Source organism: Armigeres subalbatus, chromosome 2 (genome assembly GCF_024139115.2).
Source record: "Armigeres subalbatus isolate Guangzhou_Male chromosome 2, GZ_Asu_2, whole genome shotgun sequence".
Classification (NCBI taxonomy): domain Eukaryota; kingdom Metazoa; phylum Arthropoda; class Insecta; order Diptera; family Culicidae; genus Armigeres; species Armigeres subalbatus.
Genome location: NC_085140.1, coordinates 44,451,090 through 44,473,532, shown reverse-complemented (window position 1 = coordinate 44,473,532; position 22,443 = coordinate 44,451,090). Strand labels below are relative to the sequence as shown.

The window sequence follows — 22,443 nt, the reverse complement described above, 5'->3', positions numbered from 1 at the left end:
CGGATTACTTCGGCGTTCTGGTCCCGTTTCATCTTAAAAGCCCATTTACAGCCAACAGCGCCCTTTTTTTCGGGAAGATCAACCAGCTTCCAAGTGTCGTTGAAACTGATTGAGTCTATCTCTTCCTATCTCCTGCCTTCTTCCACTGGATGCTTGGGGAACTGGACATTGCTTCTTTGAAACTCTTCGGCTCCTTATGAACCAGCAGTCCAGCAATGCACGCATACCTGTCCGGTGGCTTACCTCGATTGATCCTTTCAGACCTTCGGATTGACAGGTCATCTGGTTGATCTTTATTCTGTAGCTCTTTATCCACTGGATCATCCCTTTTACCGTCGTCATTGCGTTGGACTTTGATGGATTTATCAGGCACTTCAATGTTCGATGGAAAAATGCTTGAAGGAATCACCATCTTCTTCTTCTATTTCAGCTTCGTCTTATGGTTGGCAGGTATCCAGGAACTTGACATCACGACTCACGACTATTTTTCCGCTTCAAGGATTCTGCAAACGATACGCTTTCGAAAGCTTTACTGCTTTGCTGTCCAGCTTTGCGCGCTTTTTGTTAGGTATATGGCAGAACACATCCACTCCAAATCGTTGTACATGCCCCAGAAGGGGTTTCTTATCAAACCATCGTTCATACGGTGTACCGGAGATGGAGGGAGAAGGCAGCCGATTTTGAAGATAGTTGGCTGTAACCACCGCCTCTCCGCAGAATTGATGATCCATGATGGCGTCAATCAGCATACAACCGGCCATTTCCACCAGCCATACAGAGCAGTGAACTGGCCAACAATCCCGTTCCGCTTCAGATACGTCAAGAAATATCTCCGCCCTCCAATGGTTTTCGTCCGCATCGGTCCACAGATATCGGTGTGAACGAGGTCCATCACCGCCGACCTCTTGGAGTCGGACACTTTCGGAAACGGCTTTCGCTGCATTTTACCTTGAGCACATGCTTCACACACCTCCTTGCAACTGCATCCCTTCACGTGCACTCCTTGGGCCAGATCCGTGAGCTTCATGATAGCATCACAATCTCTATCGCCAAGCCGCCGATGCCCAACATAAATACACTCGCTGGCCGATGTCGGCCGATCTGTGTGTGGTCACAACATCAATTCCATACTTTTTTTTATCTTTATTTATGTGATTTTTTATTCAACATAAGTTCATCGCCTACAATTCCTCAGGGTTCAACAATAATAGGTTTCTATAATAGGGATGTTCCGGATCATGTAGTGGACTACCAGGCGGTCAAAACGGTCAGTGTGGGGGTCACAACAACAATTTTATATTCAGGTTTTCGGTTTTAAAAAATCGATGCGCTCTACGATGAAATGACTGACCAACTATCCATCCATCCACCGGTTAAACGCCTTTTGGGTATTCCCCAAGGTATTCCCTTATATTTATCATATTTGGCATGACCGTAACAAAACTAGACCTAAAATTATGTAGGTTGGGCGAAAAAAGTGTCAAAGAAAAGAAGGTTGGAAAACCCGAAATTTTCCACATTTTGATGAAACAACGGGGCGAAATGCCCTAGGGGGCTAACCTACAATATGCCGGCTAATAGGCTTTTGCCTCTTGAGTTTTTGTTGGCAACGACATATCATCACTTTTTTAAATGTGAATAGGGGAAATGACGGCTTCGGCAGGTTTTTTTTTATTATTGTCAGGGGGGTTTTTGTTGACCAAATTTTATGAAATTTGGCCACAATATTCTTTAATATGCAAAGAATGCTTAGGCCAAATGTGAGCATTTGTATTTTGAAAGATGTATTTTGTTTGTTCACTTCGACTTTGTTCACTTGTCATCGGATAGCGTTAAATTCCCTGGATAATGCATTGATATTACAATCACTGGAGCAAATCAAATAAATACTAAGTGCAAATCAACCACTTTATTTCGTAATAACCTTTTACATCCGAAAAATGCGTATGCTTTTTATTGATCGTTCATAAAAGTCTAACCCTTCTTTGGAACCTGGAGGAAACCAATTATGCAAACTCTGTCGCTCAAAATCATAAATACTTAAATAAAATATTAAAAAAAGGGTTACTTTTTTTTTAGCATACTTCACTATATTAAAATAAAAACAAGTGACGATTGCGTGAGGATGCGTGAAATGTTTTTCGTGGAGCTTATTAAGAAAACTCCAATCCTTCCAACGCTGACAATTTTTTTGCTTGATTGTGTTTGGAATCAAATCAAAAGTTTTATTTTATTTTGTATTGTAGAAAAAAGCTACCAATTAATATCATCATTAAGGGTCACCTGAAAACAATTTTAGATCGAATCATGCTTGAAAACTTGGACAATTGCGATAAAATTGACATGCAAATTATGATGCAGTTTTGGCAGCCAGCTTTGCTTACAATTAATCAAGATTGTTTCAAAACACGCTTTTTTGATTTTTCGTATGCGATTTTACGATGCACGAGAAAACCATCATCGCCCCTAGGTGGATCAATGTTTTTTTTAAATGGGTTTTTATTGGTTTGTCCTTATAAATGAAATACAATCCAACGATATTAGTAGTTAATAATGGTAGTTCTTAGTGACAAAATTAAATATAAAATATCTTCAAACGTGAGTAGCACTAGCAGACATAAGCTTACATTTAATAAAAGTGAAATTTGCGTCAAGTTATATACTTGCTGATGCAATTATCTTCCTAAGTATAGCTTTCCTTCATTAACATGTAGTGCCGCTTTCTATGATCAAAATACCAACCAACAACAAACTATATGATATTTTATATTCTATAGGTTGTTTTGATGCATTAGTAAAATTTCAGCCCTAAAGTCTATTTTAATACTTCATCATTGACTATTTCGACTTTATGATCGTTTCTTTCGCCTATCTACCGAAGACTTCCGCTTGAAAATCTTTTGCAAGCTTCGTTTCACAATGTAAACATTACCAGCAGCAACTACTAACAAAATCACAAACATCACAGCGTAAACATCCAGTAGCTGGTACTGGAACAGCGAGAGATCCAATGCCGCCGATCGCAGGTGCAGGGCTCCCCGATGTCGAATGATATATTCGGTCCAGAACACGACCGTCTCTTTCGGCGTCAACGGCTTATCGCGGAATCGTTCCGACACTAATTTTGCATTTCTCGCATACGCCGGATTGTTCAACACCGTACCGATTGCTTTCTCGACCGTCTCCTCGGTAATGTCATCGTAGTCCAGCAGCACGGCGTATCCAGAGCGAACGGCTTTTTCGACGTTCATCGGTTGGTCCCCGAAGATCGGAATTCCAACCATGGGTTTGCCGTGGTACAGCGCTTCCGTCGAACCGAGAAGACCGCCGTGTGTGATGAACAGCTTCACATTGGGATGAGCCAAAATGTCATTTTGTGGCATCCAGGCCTTGATCATCAAGTTGGATGGTTGATTGGGCATGGATTCGTCTTCAAATTTCCACAAAACGCGTTGTTTGAGCTTTGAGAAAACCTTTAGGAAGGCATTCCGCTTTGCTTCTGGGAAGTATTTCGACTTGATATTTGATCCCATACAGAAATAAACGACTCCGTCTTTAGCCTCGTCAAGGTATTTTTGAAGTTCCTACAAAATTTAACAGTAGGGATTTACGAAATCAATTCAAATGTCAAATAAAATGTCTTGATCTCACCTGCGGCAAAGGTTTCCCATCTTCGATTTGGACTCCTCCGGCTTCAATCACATTGGGTGGATAAGGCCTTGGGCTACTTAAACTAAAGTGCTGATTCAAAAACACTAAAGACACGTTTTTCATCTGCTGCTCGAAAGTCAATTTAGCATTGGGAAATCCTGCTTCATACATCCGTCTCTGATTGGGCAGATAACGTAACTCGTAGTACAGCCTATCAAGAATGGTCATGGCCGTATTGTGGAAACGCTGCCAGAATGTCATCTTATCTGTGTAGCTTAGCAAAAAGTGAGCTACGTGTGATGGTGGTGCCGGAGATCCCACCAGATCGTTGGTCCACATACAGCTTCCAAACGTTGAGTACGCTATCAATGGGGCATCAAAATGCTGGGCGAATCCGTACAGCGACTCGGTGATAAAGGACTCGACGAATACCACATCGAACTGCTCATCTGATTCGAGCAAATTGACTACATTCGGGTGTTTCAACACGGATTTGCAAACCAATTCAGAGAACGTTTCGTACAACATGTTTAACATAAACATCGGCGCGATAAACCCACCGGAACTTTTAAAGTTGAAAAAGTTCTGTTCGACGCCTTTTTCGGCCTCTTCAATTAAACCGGTTAACAATATTTCGCGGTAGTTTTTGGGTGGGTTTTTAAGCGAATACGGGCTAATGACGGTGACTTCATGCCCGGCATTGGCCAATGCTTTCATGATCCCGGCGCCAATGTTGAAGTGGGATGTTGCTACCATTGGTAGCACACCAAGAATTTTGGCACCTTCGGAGAAGGTCACCAATAGGAGGAGAACTGCTGCCGAGCGTGCGACCATGGTGATTCGCGAAAGTAAACTGAACGAATCAACGTAGTAAGTTGAGAATTATTGAGGTAGAATCTGAACGATAACTTATCTCCAGCGTTTGTGAATCGTCGTTAGTGTGATAACTGGATTCAATGTGTTAATCAGTAAGGCAACAGCTGCTTGCGGGCGCCACTCCACTATGGGGAATTCTCATACAAATGAGCGGCCAAAAATATGTTTTTAATGAAAACTGTTTCTATGCAACATATATTATGTGAAGGAATATTTGAGAACCTTTTTCAACCCTTTAAGGGCCATCGTTAGCCCTTCAAAAAATGTCACCCATGAATAAAAACTTTTTTTTAATTTGTTTTTGGCTATTTTTTTTTGTTTGTTTCTAATACAGCATGCATAAAATAGCAAACAATCATATTTCTAGTGATAACGTTGTTCATTTTCTAATCCTTACGAGGTATAGAGAATAAAAATCATAATTTTCAAGAAAACTTTGATTGCAGCGCAAATGTACCCAAGAAAATCACTCACTAAAAGGTGGTACTAAGGTTATATTGCAATCCCCCATTTACAGATGAGGGGACATTTGGGGACATTAGGTTTGCGGGACCATTTTATAACGAAAAATTATGATAATTGAAGTTTTTCTTTACAACTTTTTGATATTAATATTGGCGTGCAAAACAAACCAAACTATCGGAAAGCTGAGCTGAGATTAAGCTTTGAAATGGTATATAAAACTTTATATTTGGAGAAAAATTCATAATTCACTTCATAACATACAAATCAAAGTAAGGAAAGATTTTTTAGTTTCATCAGCTTTTTTCACTTCGCCAGCCCATACCTATCTTTTGACTGAACAAACACAGCGCTTCAATATTTTCCGAATCTCTTATCTAGGGTATATACTTTCGTATGATATATAAATTAGACAAATTGGAGATAGTAAATGTTTCGATTAATGGCCACCCTTTTCCCCATAGTGCACTTGTGGAGACAATGTTTCACAGACAATTTCGCAACAATATTTGATGTTACAATATCAATAAAGGTGACATCAGATTACAGTATTAATGTCTTTGAATTGATTTTATACGTCTTATTTATATTAGAAAAAATGTTGAGGCATTTGGGCATTGAGCACGTTCTATCAAATCTCGAAATCTGATTGTTTAAAGAATGCTATATAAAGCGAATGTCGCAAGTAAAATTTCTTTTTGTCGTCTTTCTTTTTTTTAATCCTTTATAAGACAGTGACAACTATATTGTAATCATCAAACATGGCGTTTTTCTGTTTATTAACAATAGCATTACCCCTTAGCAAAGAAACAGATGAAAACCTTTTCTGATTAAAGCTCACATAAAAAATGATTCAATCATTAAGAAATATAATTACAATACCATCTATGTCGTCCACATATGGTCGGGGTTCAGCCAAAACGCACCAAGCGCCAACGAAAAATTACCTATTTTACTGCTCAAACTTTCGTTTAGCAGATTTAATTGATCGTAAATCGTATCGGATATCCCTCAACCGCATAACTGAGGATATCCTACTGCAAATGTACGTTTAAAGTGATATGAAACTATTTCCGTTGTCCTTTTACGAACAAAATATCACAAGTCAGTCGAAAAGCCGCTTGGTGCGGTTTGGCTGAACCCCGACCATATGTAGTATGTGCTGATCATTTTTTTTTCAACTAATTTTATTTGCTAATTATCTAATACATGCATTCATCTCTTAGGCTAGGTGTTCCGTGTTTTCTTAACACTATCATCCTTATTTGCTATGTTATATTTTTAGTTATTATTAATACATTTAAATTGCCTCTGGCAGTTAGAATTTTTCCTCTGGTTGAATTGAACCATGTAGGAATTACAATGTTTTCAACTTAAACTAATCTTAACCTATTTTATACTAAGGGTACCAGGAGTTAATCGTTGCAATAGAAGATTGCAACGATTTTTGTCTAAAATTGGAAATTATTTTGTTGGACATTTGTTGCAATGTCTCAATATTAGAAATTCTATGAAGTTCATTGGTACTATACCACGGAGGCAACTTCGGAATCATTTTCAGAATTTTATTTTGAATCCTCTGAAGTGCCTTCTTTCTGGTATTGCAGCAACTAGTCCATATTGGCACAGCATACAACATGGCAGGTCCAAACATTTGTTTGTAAATCAAAAGTTTGTTCTTAAGACAAAGTTTTGATTTTCTGTTTATAAGTGGATATAGACACATAATATATTTGTTACATTTGACTTGAAGGCCTTCAATGTGATTTTTAAAGTAATTTTTGATCTAGCAGAAGTCCTATTCAGCTTCGCTAGACCAATTAATTAAGTGACAATATGTCTACTAGAAGGTTTCAAATAAGAAGCTCTCGGCTTAGGTGGGAAAATTATAAGCTGAGTTTTGGAAGCATTCGGGGAAATTTTCCATTTTTGCAAGTAAGTGGAGAAGATATCCAAACTTTTTTGCAATCTACTACAAATGACACGAAGGCTACGCCCTTTGGCTGAGAGACCTGTGTCGTCTGCAAACAAAGATTTTTGACATCCTGGTGGTAAATCAGGTAAGTCAGAAGTAAAAATGTTATACAAAATGGGCCCCAGTATGCTGCCTTGGGGGACACCAGCCCTTACAGGTAATCTATCAGATTTAGAATTCTGATAGTTTACCTGCAGTGAGCGATCTGATAAATAATTTTGGATCAGTTTAATAATGTACAGAGGAAAATTAAAATTCATCAATTTTACAATCAAACCTTCGTGCCAAACACTGTCAAATGCTTTCTCTATATGAAGAAGAGCAACTTCATTCGAATATCCTTCAGATTTGTTGAGCCGAATTAAGTTCGTAACTCTTAATAACTGATGAGTGGTTGAATGCCCATGGCGAAAACCAAATTGCTCATCAGCAAAAATAGAATTGTCATTAATATTAACCATCATTCTATTTAAAATAATCTTTTCAAACAGTTTGCTTATTGAAGAAAGCAAAACTGATTGGGCGATAACTAGAAGCCTCAGCTGGATTTTTGTCCGGCTTCAAAATTGGAACAACTTTGGCATTTTTCCATTTATCTGGGAAGTATGCCAATTGAAAACATTTGTTAAATAAATTAACCAAAAAGGATAAAGAGCTCTCAGGAAGTTTTTTGATAAGTATGTAGAAAATACCATCATCACCCGGAGCTTTCATATTTTTAAATTTTCTAGTAATAGATCTCACTTCATCCAAATTAGTTCCCAACGAAGGGTCAAAAACATTATCTTGGTTGAGAATGTCTTCAAAGCTTCGTGTAACCTGATCCTCAATTGGACTAGTGAGACCTAGACTAAAATTATGGGCACTTTCGAACTGCTGAGCAAGTTTTTGAGCCTTTTCGCCATTTGTTAATAAAATTTTATTTCCCTCTTTAAGCGCTGGAATTGGCTTTTGAGGTTTTTTAAGAATTTTCGTTAATTTCCAAAAGGGTTTCGAACTGGGATCCAACTTCGAGACATTATTCTCAAAGTTGGTATTTCTCAGAATAGCGAAACGTTTTTTAATTTCATTTTGCAAATCTCGCCAAATAACTTTCAACGCGGGATCGCGAGTTCTTTGGTATTGCCTTCGCCTCACATTTTTAAGACGGATCAGTAGATGTAGTTGAATTTAATTTCACATTTAGGAATTGCAATGCCTCTGGCTTCGACAATTAAATTTGTCAAAGATACGAGAGCATTATCAATATCACTTTTGGTATCGAGAGGAATATCAACATCAAAATTCCTATCGATATACGTTTTATATAAATCCCAATCAGCCCTATGATAATTGAAAGTAGAGCTGATTGGATTATAAATGGCTTCTTGTGAGATTTCAAATGTCACAGGAAGGTGATCAGAGTCAAAGTCAGCATGAGTTACCAATTGGCCACACAGCTGACTTGAATCCATTAAAACCAAATCAATTATCGAAGGATTTCGAGTGGATGAAAAACAAGTTGGGCCATTGGGATATTGAATAGTATAATATCCCGCAGAACAATCTTCAAATAATATGTTGCCGTTGGAATTGCTTTGAGCATTATTCCATGAACGGTGTTTGGCATTGAAGTCACCAATTACGAAGAATTTTGATTTGTTGCGAGGCAGAATTTGAAGATCAGCTTTCAACAAATTCTTTTGCTGCCCATTGCATTGAAAAGACAAATAGGCTGCAATTAGAGTTTCCATTTCCCGGCCATTTTTGCTGTCCCGGGATTCGGGATGAAAATTCTTGTATATCCCGGGAAATCCCGGGATCCCGGGAATTTTCGATGTTTTTAAAAACATTATTTTTTTGTTTTGAAAAAGTTTGTTTTCGAAGTTTAGGAGTAAAGTTCATATTTTAGAAAGGCCAAATGATACAGAATTCATATTGAAAAACTAAATTCAATTTCAATTTAAATGGTTAAAGCAAATAGTATTTGCGTTTGTATCGAAAAGAAAAGTTTTTTGAACAAATGTTCGCCGAGTTCGAAAAGCCGCGTTCGCTGTCCGTCGAAGTAGGCTTGATTGTTTGTATTATATATTGGATTTAGACCATTTGTAAGTTTTCATTCAAGCAGCGCATTTTCTGTGGCAATACTAGGTAGTGTCAGACACCTCGCTGTATACGGAAGATGCGCAGTGGAATCGTACTGCGACCATAAGCTCACGAGTCACAACGAAAACACAATAGTAGAGTTCCCTACACTCCACTGCAGGTTTCTGACTGATACTTCTACCAGCAGTTACAGCTCCCCCTTTGCATCAACAGGTTATAGGCCCAGGAATGGTTCCAGATCTACAACTTAGTGTCGATAAACTAGTCCCAAAGACATTATCAAAGACCAACTAATTAAGTAACTAATCTTTGACGTAATCGCAGTACGGGATCCATACATCGGTTGTATATAAGTCACGTGTTCGCCGTTTCTGAATCGTACCGCATTTATCGGAGCAGGTCAGCAAAAGTCTAAGAAGAGCTTTAATCCAAAACATTCAGAAGCTGGTTAGCAGAAGTCCTGAAGGAACTCGGACCAAAAAATAAACATAGGGGACGAAGAGCTCATGATGACTAGCTATGACATGATGACATGATGCTGTTGCTGGCAGAAGTATCAGTCTAGTCTTGTGTTTTCTTTGTAAGGGAGTTCTTCTTGGCGTTGGGCGTTTAATGCAAATATAAATTGTGAGCATAAACACTATTAGTAAGCCTGAAGAAAAAAAAGGATTTTTTGTCTCGGGTATCTCAAGATTTTCGGGATTTAAAAAAATATATCCCGGGAATCGGGAAATCCCGAATTTTCCTAAATCCCGGGATTTTTCGTCCCGGGATGTCCCGGGATGGAAACTCTAGCTGCAATGAAGGAAAATTGACCAAAATTTGTTACAACAGAAACTCCCAAGGTTTCAAAAACTTTGGTTTCAAACGAAGAAAATAATTTATGTTTGATACGTCTATTAATGACAATGGCGACCCCACCACAGGCGCAGTCAAGACGATCATTTCTGTAGATAAAATAATTTGGATCTCTTTTAATGGAGAGTCCGGGCTTTAAATAAGTTTCTGTTATAATGGCAATATGCACATTATGAACTGAAAGGAAGTTGAATAATTCATCTTCCTTACCCTTTAGAGAGCGGGCATTCCAATTTAGAACATTAAAACGGAGTCCGAAAACAATTTTTTGTGTGCACTTTATACCAACCTGAACAGCTTCAGGTATGGTATTTGTTTTGAACATTGCATCAATCATGTGATGCAATTGTTCAGTTAAAAAATCAAAAACGGAGGCAGTCATGTTACCAGAATCGGCAACATGACCGTTATTTTCCGTTGGGACATGGGTATAAACCTCATTTTGAGAAGAGAAATTTTGTATACCAGCAGCGATGTTTGCATACGTGGGCACATTGGAAAAATTGGAATTAACTGAAGTACTTGCTACCCGTTGAGGAGTGGCAAAATTTGTTCGTGAATTGTGGTGGGTATGAATTGCTCCACCGGTAACTGGTTGCGAATTTCTAACGTTTGAAAATTTCTACCCGTCGAATCTGGGATCCGATTGGAATTTCCCGTCATCAATTTTGCACGGGAATTCAAAACTTTTTTGCGTGAAAGGCATTCCCAGAAATTGGATTTATGATTCCCCCCACAAATTTGCGCACTTAAACTTATTGGAATCTTCTCTCACATGCGTCCTTGGCGTGAGAGGTTCCACCACAAATCATGCATTTAGCATCCATGTGACAATGTTTGGTTCCATGACCCCACTTTTGGCACTTACGGCACTGGGTGGGGTTTTGGAAATTTCCCCCAGGCCTGCGGAAATGTTCCCATGTAACACGGACATGGGACATAATACAGGCCTTTTCCAAACTTTTCATATTATTTAGTTCACATTTGTTAAAATGAACTAAATAAAATTCTTGAGAAATGCCCCTCTGGGAAGTACCAGAGTGGGATTTCTTTTTCATCTTAATTATTTGGACTGGGCCCTCCTTAGCCGTGCGGTAAGATGCGCGGCTACAAAGCAAGACCATGCTGAGGGTGGCTGGGTTCGATTCCCGGTACCGGTCTAGGCAATTTTCGGATTGGAAATTGTGTCGACTACCCTGGGCATAAAAGTATCATCGTGTTAGCCTCATGATATACGAATGCAGAAATGGTATCCTGGCTTAGAAACCTCGCAGTTAATAACTGTGGAAGTGCTTAATGAACACTAAGCTGCGAGGCGGCAATGTCCCAGTGTGGGGATGTAATGCCAATGAAGAAGAAGAAGACTTGGACTGGTGAAAATTCAAGTAATTGAGAAATTTCAATTTTAATCTCATCCAGTGATTTGTCATCACTGGGGAGACCTTTCAAGACGACTTTGAACAATCGCTCAGTTTTGTCGTCGTATGTGAAGAATTTATGGCGCTTCTCAGTTAAATACTGAAGAAGACGTTTGCGATCGTCAAAGGATCCCGACAAAACGCGGCAGTCACCCTTCCTAGCAATCTGAAATGAAACCTTGATTCCCTGAAGGTTACTCAAGATTTCATTCCGAAAGCCAGAAAACTCGGCAACAGATACCACAATTGGCGGAATCCTTTGCTTTTTCGCATGAATCGAATCACCTGGGCTAGAGGTATATTCGATTTGCTCAATTTCATCATTAATCAAATCGAACTGATTGCTCAGTTCGATTGGAGAAGAATTATTTCCGATATTAGAGTTAGAAGGAATATCTGAATTCTCCAGCTTCATTCTATTTTTTCCGCGCTTTGGCAGGACGGTCTTGAAACCTTGTTTCTTTGAAGGAAATGGAGAATTCAGAGACTCCCCCTTCCTCTTGTTTTTATTAATGCTCATTGCTGAGCGTGGAGACGTGACCTTCTAAGAGGTTTCTTCCCAGAACGGTGTCCCTGCAGGATTACCACCGCTTGTCGGAATTTTACTTCCGCAAACGGGTCCAACGTAAAACGAAGGCACGGGTCCTTGCAAAGATCGTAACGGGATCAGTGGGTACAAATAGCGCTAAGAAGCACCGTTGAAATTAAAATAGCTTCGGGTAGTATTAAAAACTTCCTTCCGTAAAGAGAGAAAGAACCGCACAGCACGATTGTTAGTTAGGGCCCTCCATAGCCGTTTTGTAAGATGCACGGCTACAGAGCAAGACCATGCTAAAGGTGGCTGGGTCCAGTCTAAGAAATTTTCTGGTTGGAAATTTTCTCGATTTTTTTTTCAATTAGCGTTCATTTGAAGGCTCAAGCGCTCGAAGGCATAACGGAGCCGAAAGCCAATTGAAATTTTATTACAATTTCATCTTTTGTTTCTTATGTTCGTATGTTAGTGTTGGGGAGCCGAAAAACTCGCGGCTTGATCAAGGTTAAGGAGTACACACAAAAAAAAATGGATGGGATAGTGCCTTGGGATTATATTGGTAGGTAAATTTTCTCGACTTCCCTGGGCATAAAAGTGATATTCAAATGCAAAAATGGTACTTGGCTTAAAAACCTCGTAGTTAATAACTGTGGAAGAGCTTAATGAACACTAAGCTGCGAGGCGGCAATGTCACAGTGGGGGATGTAATGTCAAAAAAGAAGAAGAAGTTAGGGTGTATAATTTTTGTTCAGACAGTCAGTATAATATCACCAAATGATACTTTAATAATAAAAGTGTACAAATTTTACAATGTGGACGAAAATAAACTTTTAGTAGAAACAAAGCTATAAAATATTTTAATTAGTCCCAAATCAAGTGACAACAAGAAGTGTAATTGTAGCTGAAAATGCAAAAAGCAACAAAAGAGAATGGCGTTTATTCTTTATCCTCATCTGTGGAGGATAAAGACAATGTTGCGTTCTATTATATTTGCAACAAATATGGTGAGGTACCTAATTGTTGTGATCATTTTCCTATTCTGTTGCAGTTTGGAACAAACGCTTGTTGCGAGTTTAGTTTGGACAATGTTGCTATCATTGGCAGTGATAGTTTCATATTTGCTTAATTCAAATTATTCCCTGCATTAAAATTTATATAATGTTCAAATTTTGCACAGACCCATCATGCCTTACCTTACCTAATATCAGGAAAAAATCTTCAATTACGACATCACATATTATCCATAATGTCTGATCCCGTCCAAACATAACGTAACTGAGAGCTTGGAAGGTACAAACAACGCTATTAAATAAAGATCAGGGAAGCAGCAGCACTTGACTCTCCCAGTGCCTATCTACCTGATCAGTAATGAAACTGTCGGTATAGGTGAGCATGGCAGTGAAATAAGATAAGTTGATGTAACTAGCTGAGTACGAATAGTATAAACTTCGATTTCAAGTCGAGTCAAGTACAAAAGAAACACTTTACTTTTGAAGTAGCATTACGCATATTGTAATCAAGTGGTGACACTAAATGGGATATGACAAGCCCATTTTGCATTTAGTAAAGGCAGAGATGCGGGGCTATGATAGAATATAATTTTCCCTTTTTTGTTGGGGCGTGGAACCACTGCGTCCGTTGAGTTCAACTTTTATTGTAAACCTCTGACTATTATATACTAATCATCATTTAGCAAGTAAATAACCTAAGACGCGTCTTTTCACATTCCGGCAAAATTGTATTTATAAAACCCATTACCTCTCCAGGATTTGCAGTCCAAATTTTCTCCTGGTTGCATAAAGCCACTATTTTGAAATTTAGATCTACGCTTGTACAATGCATCACAAATGCAAAGTAGATGTTCAGAGGTTTCACAGAAACAAAGTAGGGGAACTGCTCCTGGATTTCATCTCATGGCTCCGATGTTCATCCCATCAAAAACAATGCAATGGAAAAGTATTTGATTTATTTCTTATTTTTGTGATTTTTCCAGCAGTGAGCATGCATGTTAATCACTAATATTGAGGTACCGACTGTTTACTTCGATGAAATTTACTTCCAGGGTGCAGCAGCCGTAAAAAGTGTAGACAACAACCTTCTTGCACCATCTTTACAGTATACTCGTCATTGAGTGGCGATACCGGCGTTTTTATCTGTTTAGTTAAACCTGCTACTCTATGTTTTGAGATTTTCACAATGAATCACATACAGTGGCTGGTTTCATACTCGCCGCTGCCAGCGTCCAGGCGCCAACGTAAATGTGAATATAGCCAGCATGAGTTAACCACCAGAAGTATGTATGGCGAAAAACATCTAACGCGAGTTTTCTCAACAGTAGGAACTTTTCACGAAAAACTATTTGGTACCAGTTATGTAGGAAGGTTAGTGTTCGCTACTATGCCCATCAAATATTTTTTCGATGAAGTTGCCTTATTTCGAGAAATCGAGCCTTAGATGCATTTCGCCATACTGATTTCCAAAAGTTAACTCCTAGTGTGCCGCTGTAAGCATAACAATCACTTAAGAAAGGTCCAAAATAGCACTTTAGGTAGTTGGATTTAATTTTTCCATCAATTTACATACATATATTGCATTCATTTATATAGGGGAAATGCCGCTTTGGCAGGTTTTGTTCTATTATTATCAGGGGGGTTTTTGTTGACCAAATTTCATGAAATTCTGCCACAAGAATGAATTTATGAATTTGATATGCAAAGAATGTTAAGGCCAAATTTGAGCATAATTGCTTATAAAAACCCCCCTGACAATAATAGAACAAACCCTGTCAAATTCGTCATTTCCCCTACATCGCAGGCAAAAAAAGTTTTTTTTTTAAACTCGCGTTTTTCTTCGCAATGACGGGTCCCTATCAAAATAAACGATAATTTGTCAACAACTTCAGAAGGAAATGTCTAAAAGGTCAAATTTTCAATGACAACAATAATACTGGATTCTACGTCGAATGCAACTTGTTGAATGTAAATCGGTCCACGCTTAGTTCCAAAAAGAGCATATACAGTGGTTAGATAAGCAAAAAAAAAATAAAGCCTATTATTTCAATAAACTATGACTAAATAAATCGAAGAAAATGCATTAAAATAAGTTTGTGGATTTGTTTGTTGATAACCTCAGTGATATTGAACGATTTGTCAATGAAAAGAGGGTGCCCATAACCGAACCAATAAAGGTGGCCACAATCGAATTTAGCAGCGTGTTAGGAAAGTGGTGAAAAAAATTTCGAATAGAATAAATAACCGTAAAATAATAAATTTACCGTATGAATACGCATTAGAACTTACTTTTTGAATTCAATCACACCAATTTATGACACTTTGAAAAAGGTAAAAAAAACTTTCGTGTTGATTTTCGTGTAGAAAAAAATGATTTGTTCATAGTTCAATGTCAGAATGACAATAACTGCTTTCTGTCAAAAGATACGTAGGGGTGCCCACAATCGAACTACTTCCTTTAGTTTTATAGTGATGAAATTTCGATTTTACGAACACTGAAAAAACGCCATCTCTTGCATTACTCGTTCTGACTGCTACCTTATAGCAACAAAACCAAACTCAGGATCTTGCGAGAAAATTTCAATTTTCACCGATAACAGCCAAACCGATGAAGAAGTCAGATGGTCGGTATTGGCCATTTTTGAAAAATACCGGTATTCAGTATTTGGTGGAGTCAATACCGGTAATACCTGTAAAATACCGGTTTTTGTAAACTTTTTTTATTTTGGCTTTTTGATGAAAAACAATTTGTTGACAAGCTTCAAATGTTAAAATCATTACTTGTTTAGCTGGGTTAAGCGAAACTTAAATAGGCATAACATACTGAGCGACTCATCCCCCAATCTATATTGGATTTTGTTGGCAATGTTGCCAACTACTAAGAATGCCCTCTCTGGTTCAAACGATGTTGGACGAATGGTTACAAGACCGTCGAAAATCAGTGTCAAGTTCTTGAGCTTAACCCTAGTAGCATACCTTACTCTGATTTGGTTGCAGCAACTCAAATGTGACCAAATTTGGTTCCATATGTGTTACTGTTACTACTCTACAACATGAGTGTTACTCGGGAATCCCTTCAGATTCATAGTAGGAGAATTCCAAGTGTTATGCTCTGCTACAGTCTCTTCACAAGTTGTTCTTTAACCGATAAACCAGAAAAAAATATCGACAGAGGCACCTTCTGCGTACCGATCGTCAGGTATGGACGTTGTCTTAGTTTCACCGATCGCATCAAGAATCCCGTCCACTTGCCCAAATAAAAGTAGCTCTGGATATCTTGAGGAAAATGCGAAAATCGTTTCTGATCAAACGAATTATTAAAAAAAAAAAAAAAAATGTTGGTGCATTCCGATCGTCTTTCTTGTATTTTTTTCCTTAAGGTGGTTATACAGCAAAGCCACCAATCGGCCATCTTGGAAACCACGTGTTTTTTCTAGTGATTTTTCAAGAGCAATTGAGAGAACCACAACGCCCATGGTGGTGAAACATCCGTAGATCGTTTGCTTACTTATGCTAAACAATCGACTTTAATTTCAGTATTGTATGAAAATTATTACGCTAGATTTGAACTTTTGATAATAGGAGTAGAAACCGTGTGGTGAATTTAAAATTGTTTGTATATGTATAATCACCTTGAAAGCATCGAATAAATTGGCGGAAATTTCTGTCGCTTGATTTGATAATTGTTTCAATATAGATTGGAGCGCCACGCCGGCTTCATAAAGATTGCAGAACTCCCGACAGAGTAGTTACACGGCAGCTTAAACCGGGTTCGAGAGCTTGAATTATTTCACCAACCGTCAAACAATTATCACTGAAGATGAATTTGGATTAAAGCTTCAACTCATAGATTCGTCTGTGCATAGATAACATGCTATTCCAACGTGCCTTGGTATCAGCCACTAATTCGACTTCTTTTCCGAATTCAGAATGGGCAAATTTTTGCAGCAATTCGTTTTTCACTGGTGATTTCCGGAAAAGAGCTAGTACGGCATGTGCCTTTTTCAGAATTCCATGTATCGCGGGAAAATTCTTGTCAATATCAACAATATTCATGCTTAGCTTAGCTTAGACTGACTGTACATATCAATGGTTGCTACTCCGTGATTGATCAGAGCTGGTGCAAATTGCACTTCGATCCAAGTGAATAGTGGTTGGGGTTTACCATCTATTCTCGAAGTGCACGTTTCAGCAGCTCGCACATGTTGATCAATAACGGCGCCGGCCAAGTCCTTACAGTCAGTTGGGAAAGGAAGGGAAAGCAGTGTGTGGTAACTGTTGCTACTAGAGACCGAGAATACCTCTGCATCTCCACAATTACCACGGGAAGGAAGTTAGTTGGGTAGGGTAATCAGAAACATAGATCGGGATGCACCATGGAAAGTGATGTGACCTATGCAACTTCTATTCTACTAATTATTTCAGATATTTTGAATATTAGCATTTCCTTACCTTGTTTAATTGTTCATCCTTCGCGAGGATAAACAATCAATCGCTCAAAGTGAGTGATTGTGTATTTGAGTTTTGAGTCGAGCACCCGCAATATAATTTCTTCTACGCGAGAAAAGTAGAAAAAGAGCGGGCATAAAATTTAAATTAAGGAGTAAATTACGGTTGTTTAGCCATATTTATAATTATCGGAATTACGGTTGTTTAGCCACATTTATAATTATCGGAAAGCCAATATCAATCAGCAACCATTATTGAATTTCAACTTGAGGTTAAATACAAGAATGCATAGTCAGACAATGCATATTTTGACATAAATTTTTGACGTTTTTTATGTTTATTTTGCATGTTCATATGTTGATGTGTGTGGATTATGAGTTTTTATTTAGTTATTTGACATTAATATCCTTCATGGATTCCATTAATGCATTAGTAGTAAATTGTACAAAACCAACATTTATTGCCGTTAACATAAAAGTAGACGTGCGCTTGAACACTAAAGCAATAGAAAGTTTCTAATCGCTAAATGTGTAGCAATGACTAAGATAAGCTCTTTTAGTAGAATGGCTTCACCTGTCATAAGACGAGTCCAGTACCCCTCCATTCAACTACACCGCGCCGCAATTTCCACAGATACAAATACCGCACAGGCAAAGTCGTCCTCAGCGTTCTGCACTTGACTCGACTTCGAGTCAAGCACGAGATACCGAGGTCGGCCCCACAGCTGAATCTGAAACACGCATCCGTAAAGACTACAACGCGGCGGAACTAAACGAAATAGCACCAAACTCGTCCTATGACCGTCTTTTCACGGTGCTCCTGTAAAAATCTAAATTGAACTATCTATGGTTGCAATTTATGTAAAATTACTCCATAGTAGACATATGTATGAATCCCAAAATGTTTATGTTTCTAAGTTAATCTCTTGCTAGCCTGCTAGGCTTTCGGAAGAGTATGTACTTATATCTATTGTATTTACTGTTTGTTCTTAAGATGCGCATGAAATTCCCAAGATTCCTTGTCCATAACTTTCTGATCAGTAAGCAAAACCATCCGGGTCATCACACACTTGAATAATATTACTATCGAAACGAATGAAAAAAAAATAGTATTACTTTTAAGCAGCGACGTATTTTTCGCGATTTTCCGCTTATGCTACGTGTTTTAGATTAGAAATTTAGCTAAATTGTATGTCAGGAATACGTCGCAAGAGACTTACGATTGTGAGGTTTTATTTTATTGAATAAAATCTACCGAATCTACCAAAATACTACAAAATACAAATTAATTGTAAGAACCCTGAAAATGCAACAAAACACACAAAATATCGAACATCTCCACCGCTTCCACCTTCTCCCCATAGCATTCATTTACCATTCATACATGGATTTACTAGAATATGGAAAAATACTCCCTTTTGTATTCCGCGATATGAAATTTCACTATTGTTTGCTTCTATTGCACTACTTGTCACTAAAACATGAACGTATTTAAAATCAAATCGAATTAACAAGGCACCAGCCGAAACTATGAAAAACCGCCGATTGTCTCCGAACTCTCTTGTCAATATCAACAATATTCATTGAAGAAAAGTCAATGGCAGTTTGACAGATGACTAAGAGAATGAAACAACACGTACGATCGATTTTTGCTGTAACGTGAACGTCGTCAATGAAGCTTACTTGTGCAAAGTTACTGATGCGCGCATTCGATTGTTGTATGTTTCGCACGATGAGTCTTAACTTGTAACCGAATATCTGTCCAATCTGTCTCTGACCGACATAAAGGTCATGGTTTCACCATTCCATTAATATCCCCAATCACTATCGGCAACCACTCAATATTTTCAATCCTGTGAGACAAATCTGACTTCAGAGCTGCTTCCCGACCACTCACTCTGTAAACGTCACCGATGCGAACAAATTTCACGAGTGCTGCTACTTGCCGCTGATGATTCGCAGCTCCATCATCCATTACCGCCACTGAGGCCATTGATGCCGTTACCCACGCCATTGCCACTTCGATTTTTCTGTAGCAACCGCGCCCGCGCCGACTACCATCGCACAGTGGTGTCATCAATTTCGGTATGAAATTTTGTTTTAAATGGCATAGTAAGTTCAGCAAGTATGTTGCATACATCAAGGCGTATAATTTGAGAAAATTTTATTTTAGATTAATTCACCCAAAAGTGAGATAAAAAAAATATTTTTTAAAAAAATATTGGTTGAAACAAAACGGCGTCTTTGGAAAAGTTGTCAGAAATAATGTACAGAAAAACTTTGTCAAAGATACTAAGGGTCTATCTATTGGAAAGAACAAAATATGGCACAATTTTAAATAACACGTCATTCAACCCGATAAAAATAACTTCGCATGGTTGAATTTTTGAGGTCAACTATGTTCTAGAAACTTATTCAGCACATACAAAAATACAGCATTCAACTACAAAATCATAACAATAACTTCAATTTACAGAAGAAAATTCGAGATTTACAACAACATTTTTTACCCCAAAATATCTCGCAAGGTTGCAAAAAGTGGCAGCCAAATCAATGCACATTCAAAAGATAAGCTTCCAAGTTTTCTATTACAAGTAGTTTTAGTTGTATCGCGTTGTATCCTCGTCAGATATTTGTTATTGAAAAATAACTATTTTTTCTACATGATCGGGTTAGTCGTTGGTATAAGATAAATATTTATGGCTAAAAAATCAACTGGTCTTAATTAATATGTCTGAAATTTGATTCATGTATATGCACAACATGTGATAGATTTAGTTCGAAAAATGTATTGGAAGATATATAAAATATAAGTGATATAAAATCATGCAATATAGGTGTCTATCGATCGGGCACGATGAGTAGAGCACGAAAATTGATGTTTGATGCCATTTTGACATTCAAAATGGCGGACCGAAAATTCAAGATGGCCGCCGCTTAGGCAACAAAAATCATATATAATCATGCAATATGGGTGTCTATCGATCGAAAACTGATGTTTGACGCTACTTTGAAATTCAAAATGGCGGACCGAAAATTCAAGATGGCCGCCGCTTGGGCAAAAAAATTATATAAAATCATGTAATATGCCTGTCTATCGATCGGGCACGATGAGTAGAGCATGTAAATTGATGTTTGACGGCATTTCGTATTGGTATTTGAATTTATCTTCAATATAAAAAATCGTACCGACTATGTAGACACCTTTGCGTGGTGTGTTACGATGTAAGATCTACCACGGTCACATTGTCACCCGAGCAGCACAAGTCGGACATAAATGGTTGCAGCAACTTGATTGTGATAAAATCTGGTCACATATGAGTTGCAGTAATCTACGTGGTACATGTGTGCTGCTAGGGCAGCTACAGGCAAATCCTGACCCAACGAATACCTACTACAATATCCAACTCCGTGGTACTTATGAGGGTGTCGCTGAGTCGGGGCCTCTCGTTAAGTAGGTAGTACATCAACACTTCCTTCCCCTCTCAAGTTACGGTGAAGATGGGCATGGCCAGCAGTAGTAATCCTGCTTTTGTGATTTTTATCCTAGATTGAAATCAAGGACCATACCTACCTTGATTTCTGATAGCAATGTAAATAAAGATTTCAAAAGAAAAACATAAGTATCACTAGTGTCCAATCTACGAAGTACACCGTAACTATGCTATGCTATGCTATATAGAAAATCGTACAGACTATTCGTATTCTACATATTTAATTTTAAATTTAAAACTCTACTTCAACATCCCACATACATGCAAACAGCTTACATCGTTGTATCACAGACAAACAGATGTAACACTGATGAAATACCCATCGCCCATGCTCTGAACGGTTGTTTCAAATAACACTGATTACTTGGTTCATACCAGATTTGACAATTCACACTAGCGCCGTCTGTTGACATTGTCGTACTAGACACCATTTCGTGCAACATGCACGCGAGATGGTGATAAAGTAACTGGGTGATGAGTTTTTCAGGAAATTGTTCTAGCTGTTACGTCTGTTTGTGTGTGGTTGTATGCTCTGAAGCATGATCTGAAGGAGCTGTACTGGCCGTAGTTGGTTCCATGATGCGGAACATTAATTGTTGGTGGATTTCGAAGCGTGCAATGTGGCATGTTTATATTAAAATCACGTCAAATACAAACAACCGTTGAATTTTCTTTCTTCGGGCCGATAGTGTCTGTAAATTAATCAGCAAACATCTCGATTTATATACCGGTAAGTTCTCTATACCATTCCATGGCAGCTGGCGTAGTACAAATCCTATGAACTGCCTTTGTATCCGCTTTATGCGTATGACGTGTACCGTATGCTTCACGCAAAAAAAGAGTTCATGAATTCGTGAACTAACAAGTTCACGGTGTATTTTTTCGTGAACAACAGCCACGGATTCGGAAACAAAGTCACGTTTTTTGGAACGTTCTGGAAAACCGGTGTTCCCGAATCCATGAATTAAATCACGGTGTATTTTTGCTGGTTCACGAATTCGGAAACGCTTTTTTTTGCGTGTAGGGAGTCCTGATCGGGACTGCATACTCCAGGAGGCTATGAACCAAAGAGTGATTTCAGAATGTGAATGTTCTAGAATGTTGAAGTGTGTGAATCGTTACGATTTACTTGATTACAGTTCGACTGGGGTGTTTATTGAAATATTTTGGCTTTTCAGTCCGATATATTCAAACGGGTTTATATTCGCATTGCCCGACGTTTCAATAAACGGGCCGAAACGTCGGGTAATGCGAATATAAACCCGTTTGAATATATCAGACTGAAAAAGCCAACATATTTTAAAAAAAAAAAAAGGTGACTATTTACGTTATGGGTCTGCAAAGGGCCAACTTGAAAGATCTTTGATCTGCGAGTGAATCCTAACACGGAAAATACTTTGATCATGGATGAAATGTGGTCGTTGAAGCGTTGCTTTGAGTCGAAAGTCTTGGACAGAGCTTACGCGCTCCAAAGTGCTACTGCCAATGCTGTATATGGTTATGGTTGTTATGTTAAGGTTGCCATTATTTGAAATCATAAATGGTGGTGGGTAAATGTCACATTCGTACACATGACACATGTGGGAGATTGTCATTCGGGTAAACGTCATCGGGTTCAATTGCATAGATTTATT

At 38.3% G+C, this 22,443-nt stretch overlaps 2 protein-coding genes across 9 annotated transcripts in view; one reads left to right on the top strand and one right to left on the bottom strand.

The window, feature by feature from the left end:
• Window positions 1–22,443, top strand: part of LOC134218497 (calmodulin-binding transcription activator 1) — a 708,930-nt gene that overhangs the window by 216,475 nt on the left and 470,012 nt on the right. The gene's annotated exons all lie outside the window — the stretch shown is intronic.
• On the bottom strand, window positions 1,909–4,523 carry LOC134214332 (UDP-glycosyltransferase UGT5-like). Its single transcript, XM_062693733.1, has 2 exons — window positions 3,652–4,523; window positions 1,909–3,584 (listed from the first exon to the last, which is right to left on the bottom strand). Exons 1-2 carry the CDS (start codon window positions 4,483–4,485, stop codon window positions 2,850–2,852), a joined length of 1,569 nt encoding a protein of 522 aa, XP_062549717.1. The 5' UTR covers window positions 4,486–4,523; the 3' UTR covers window positions 1,909–2,849.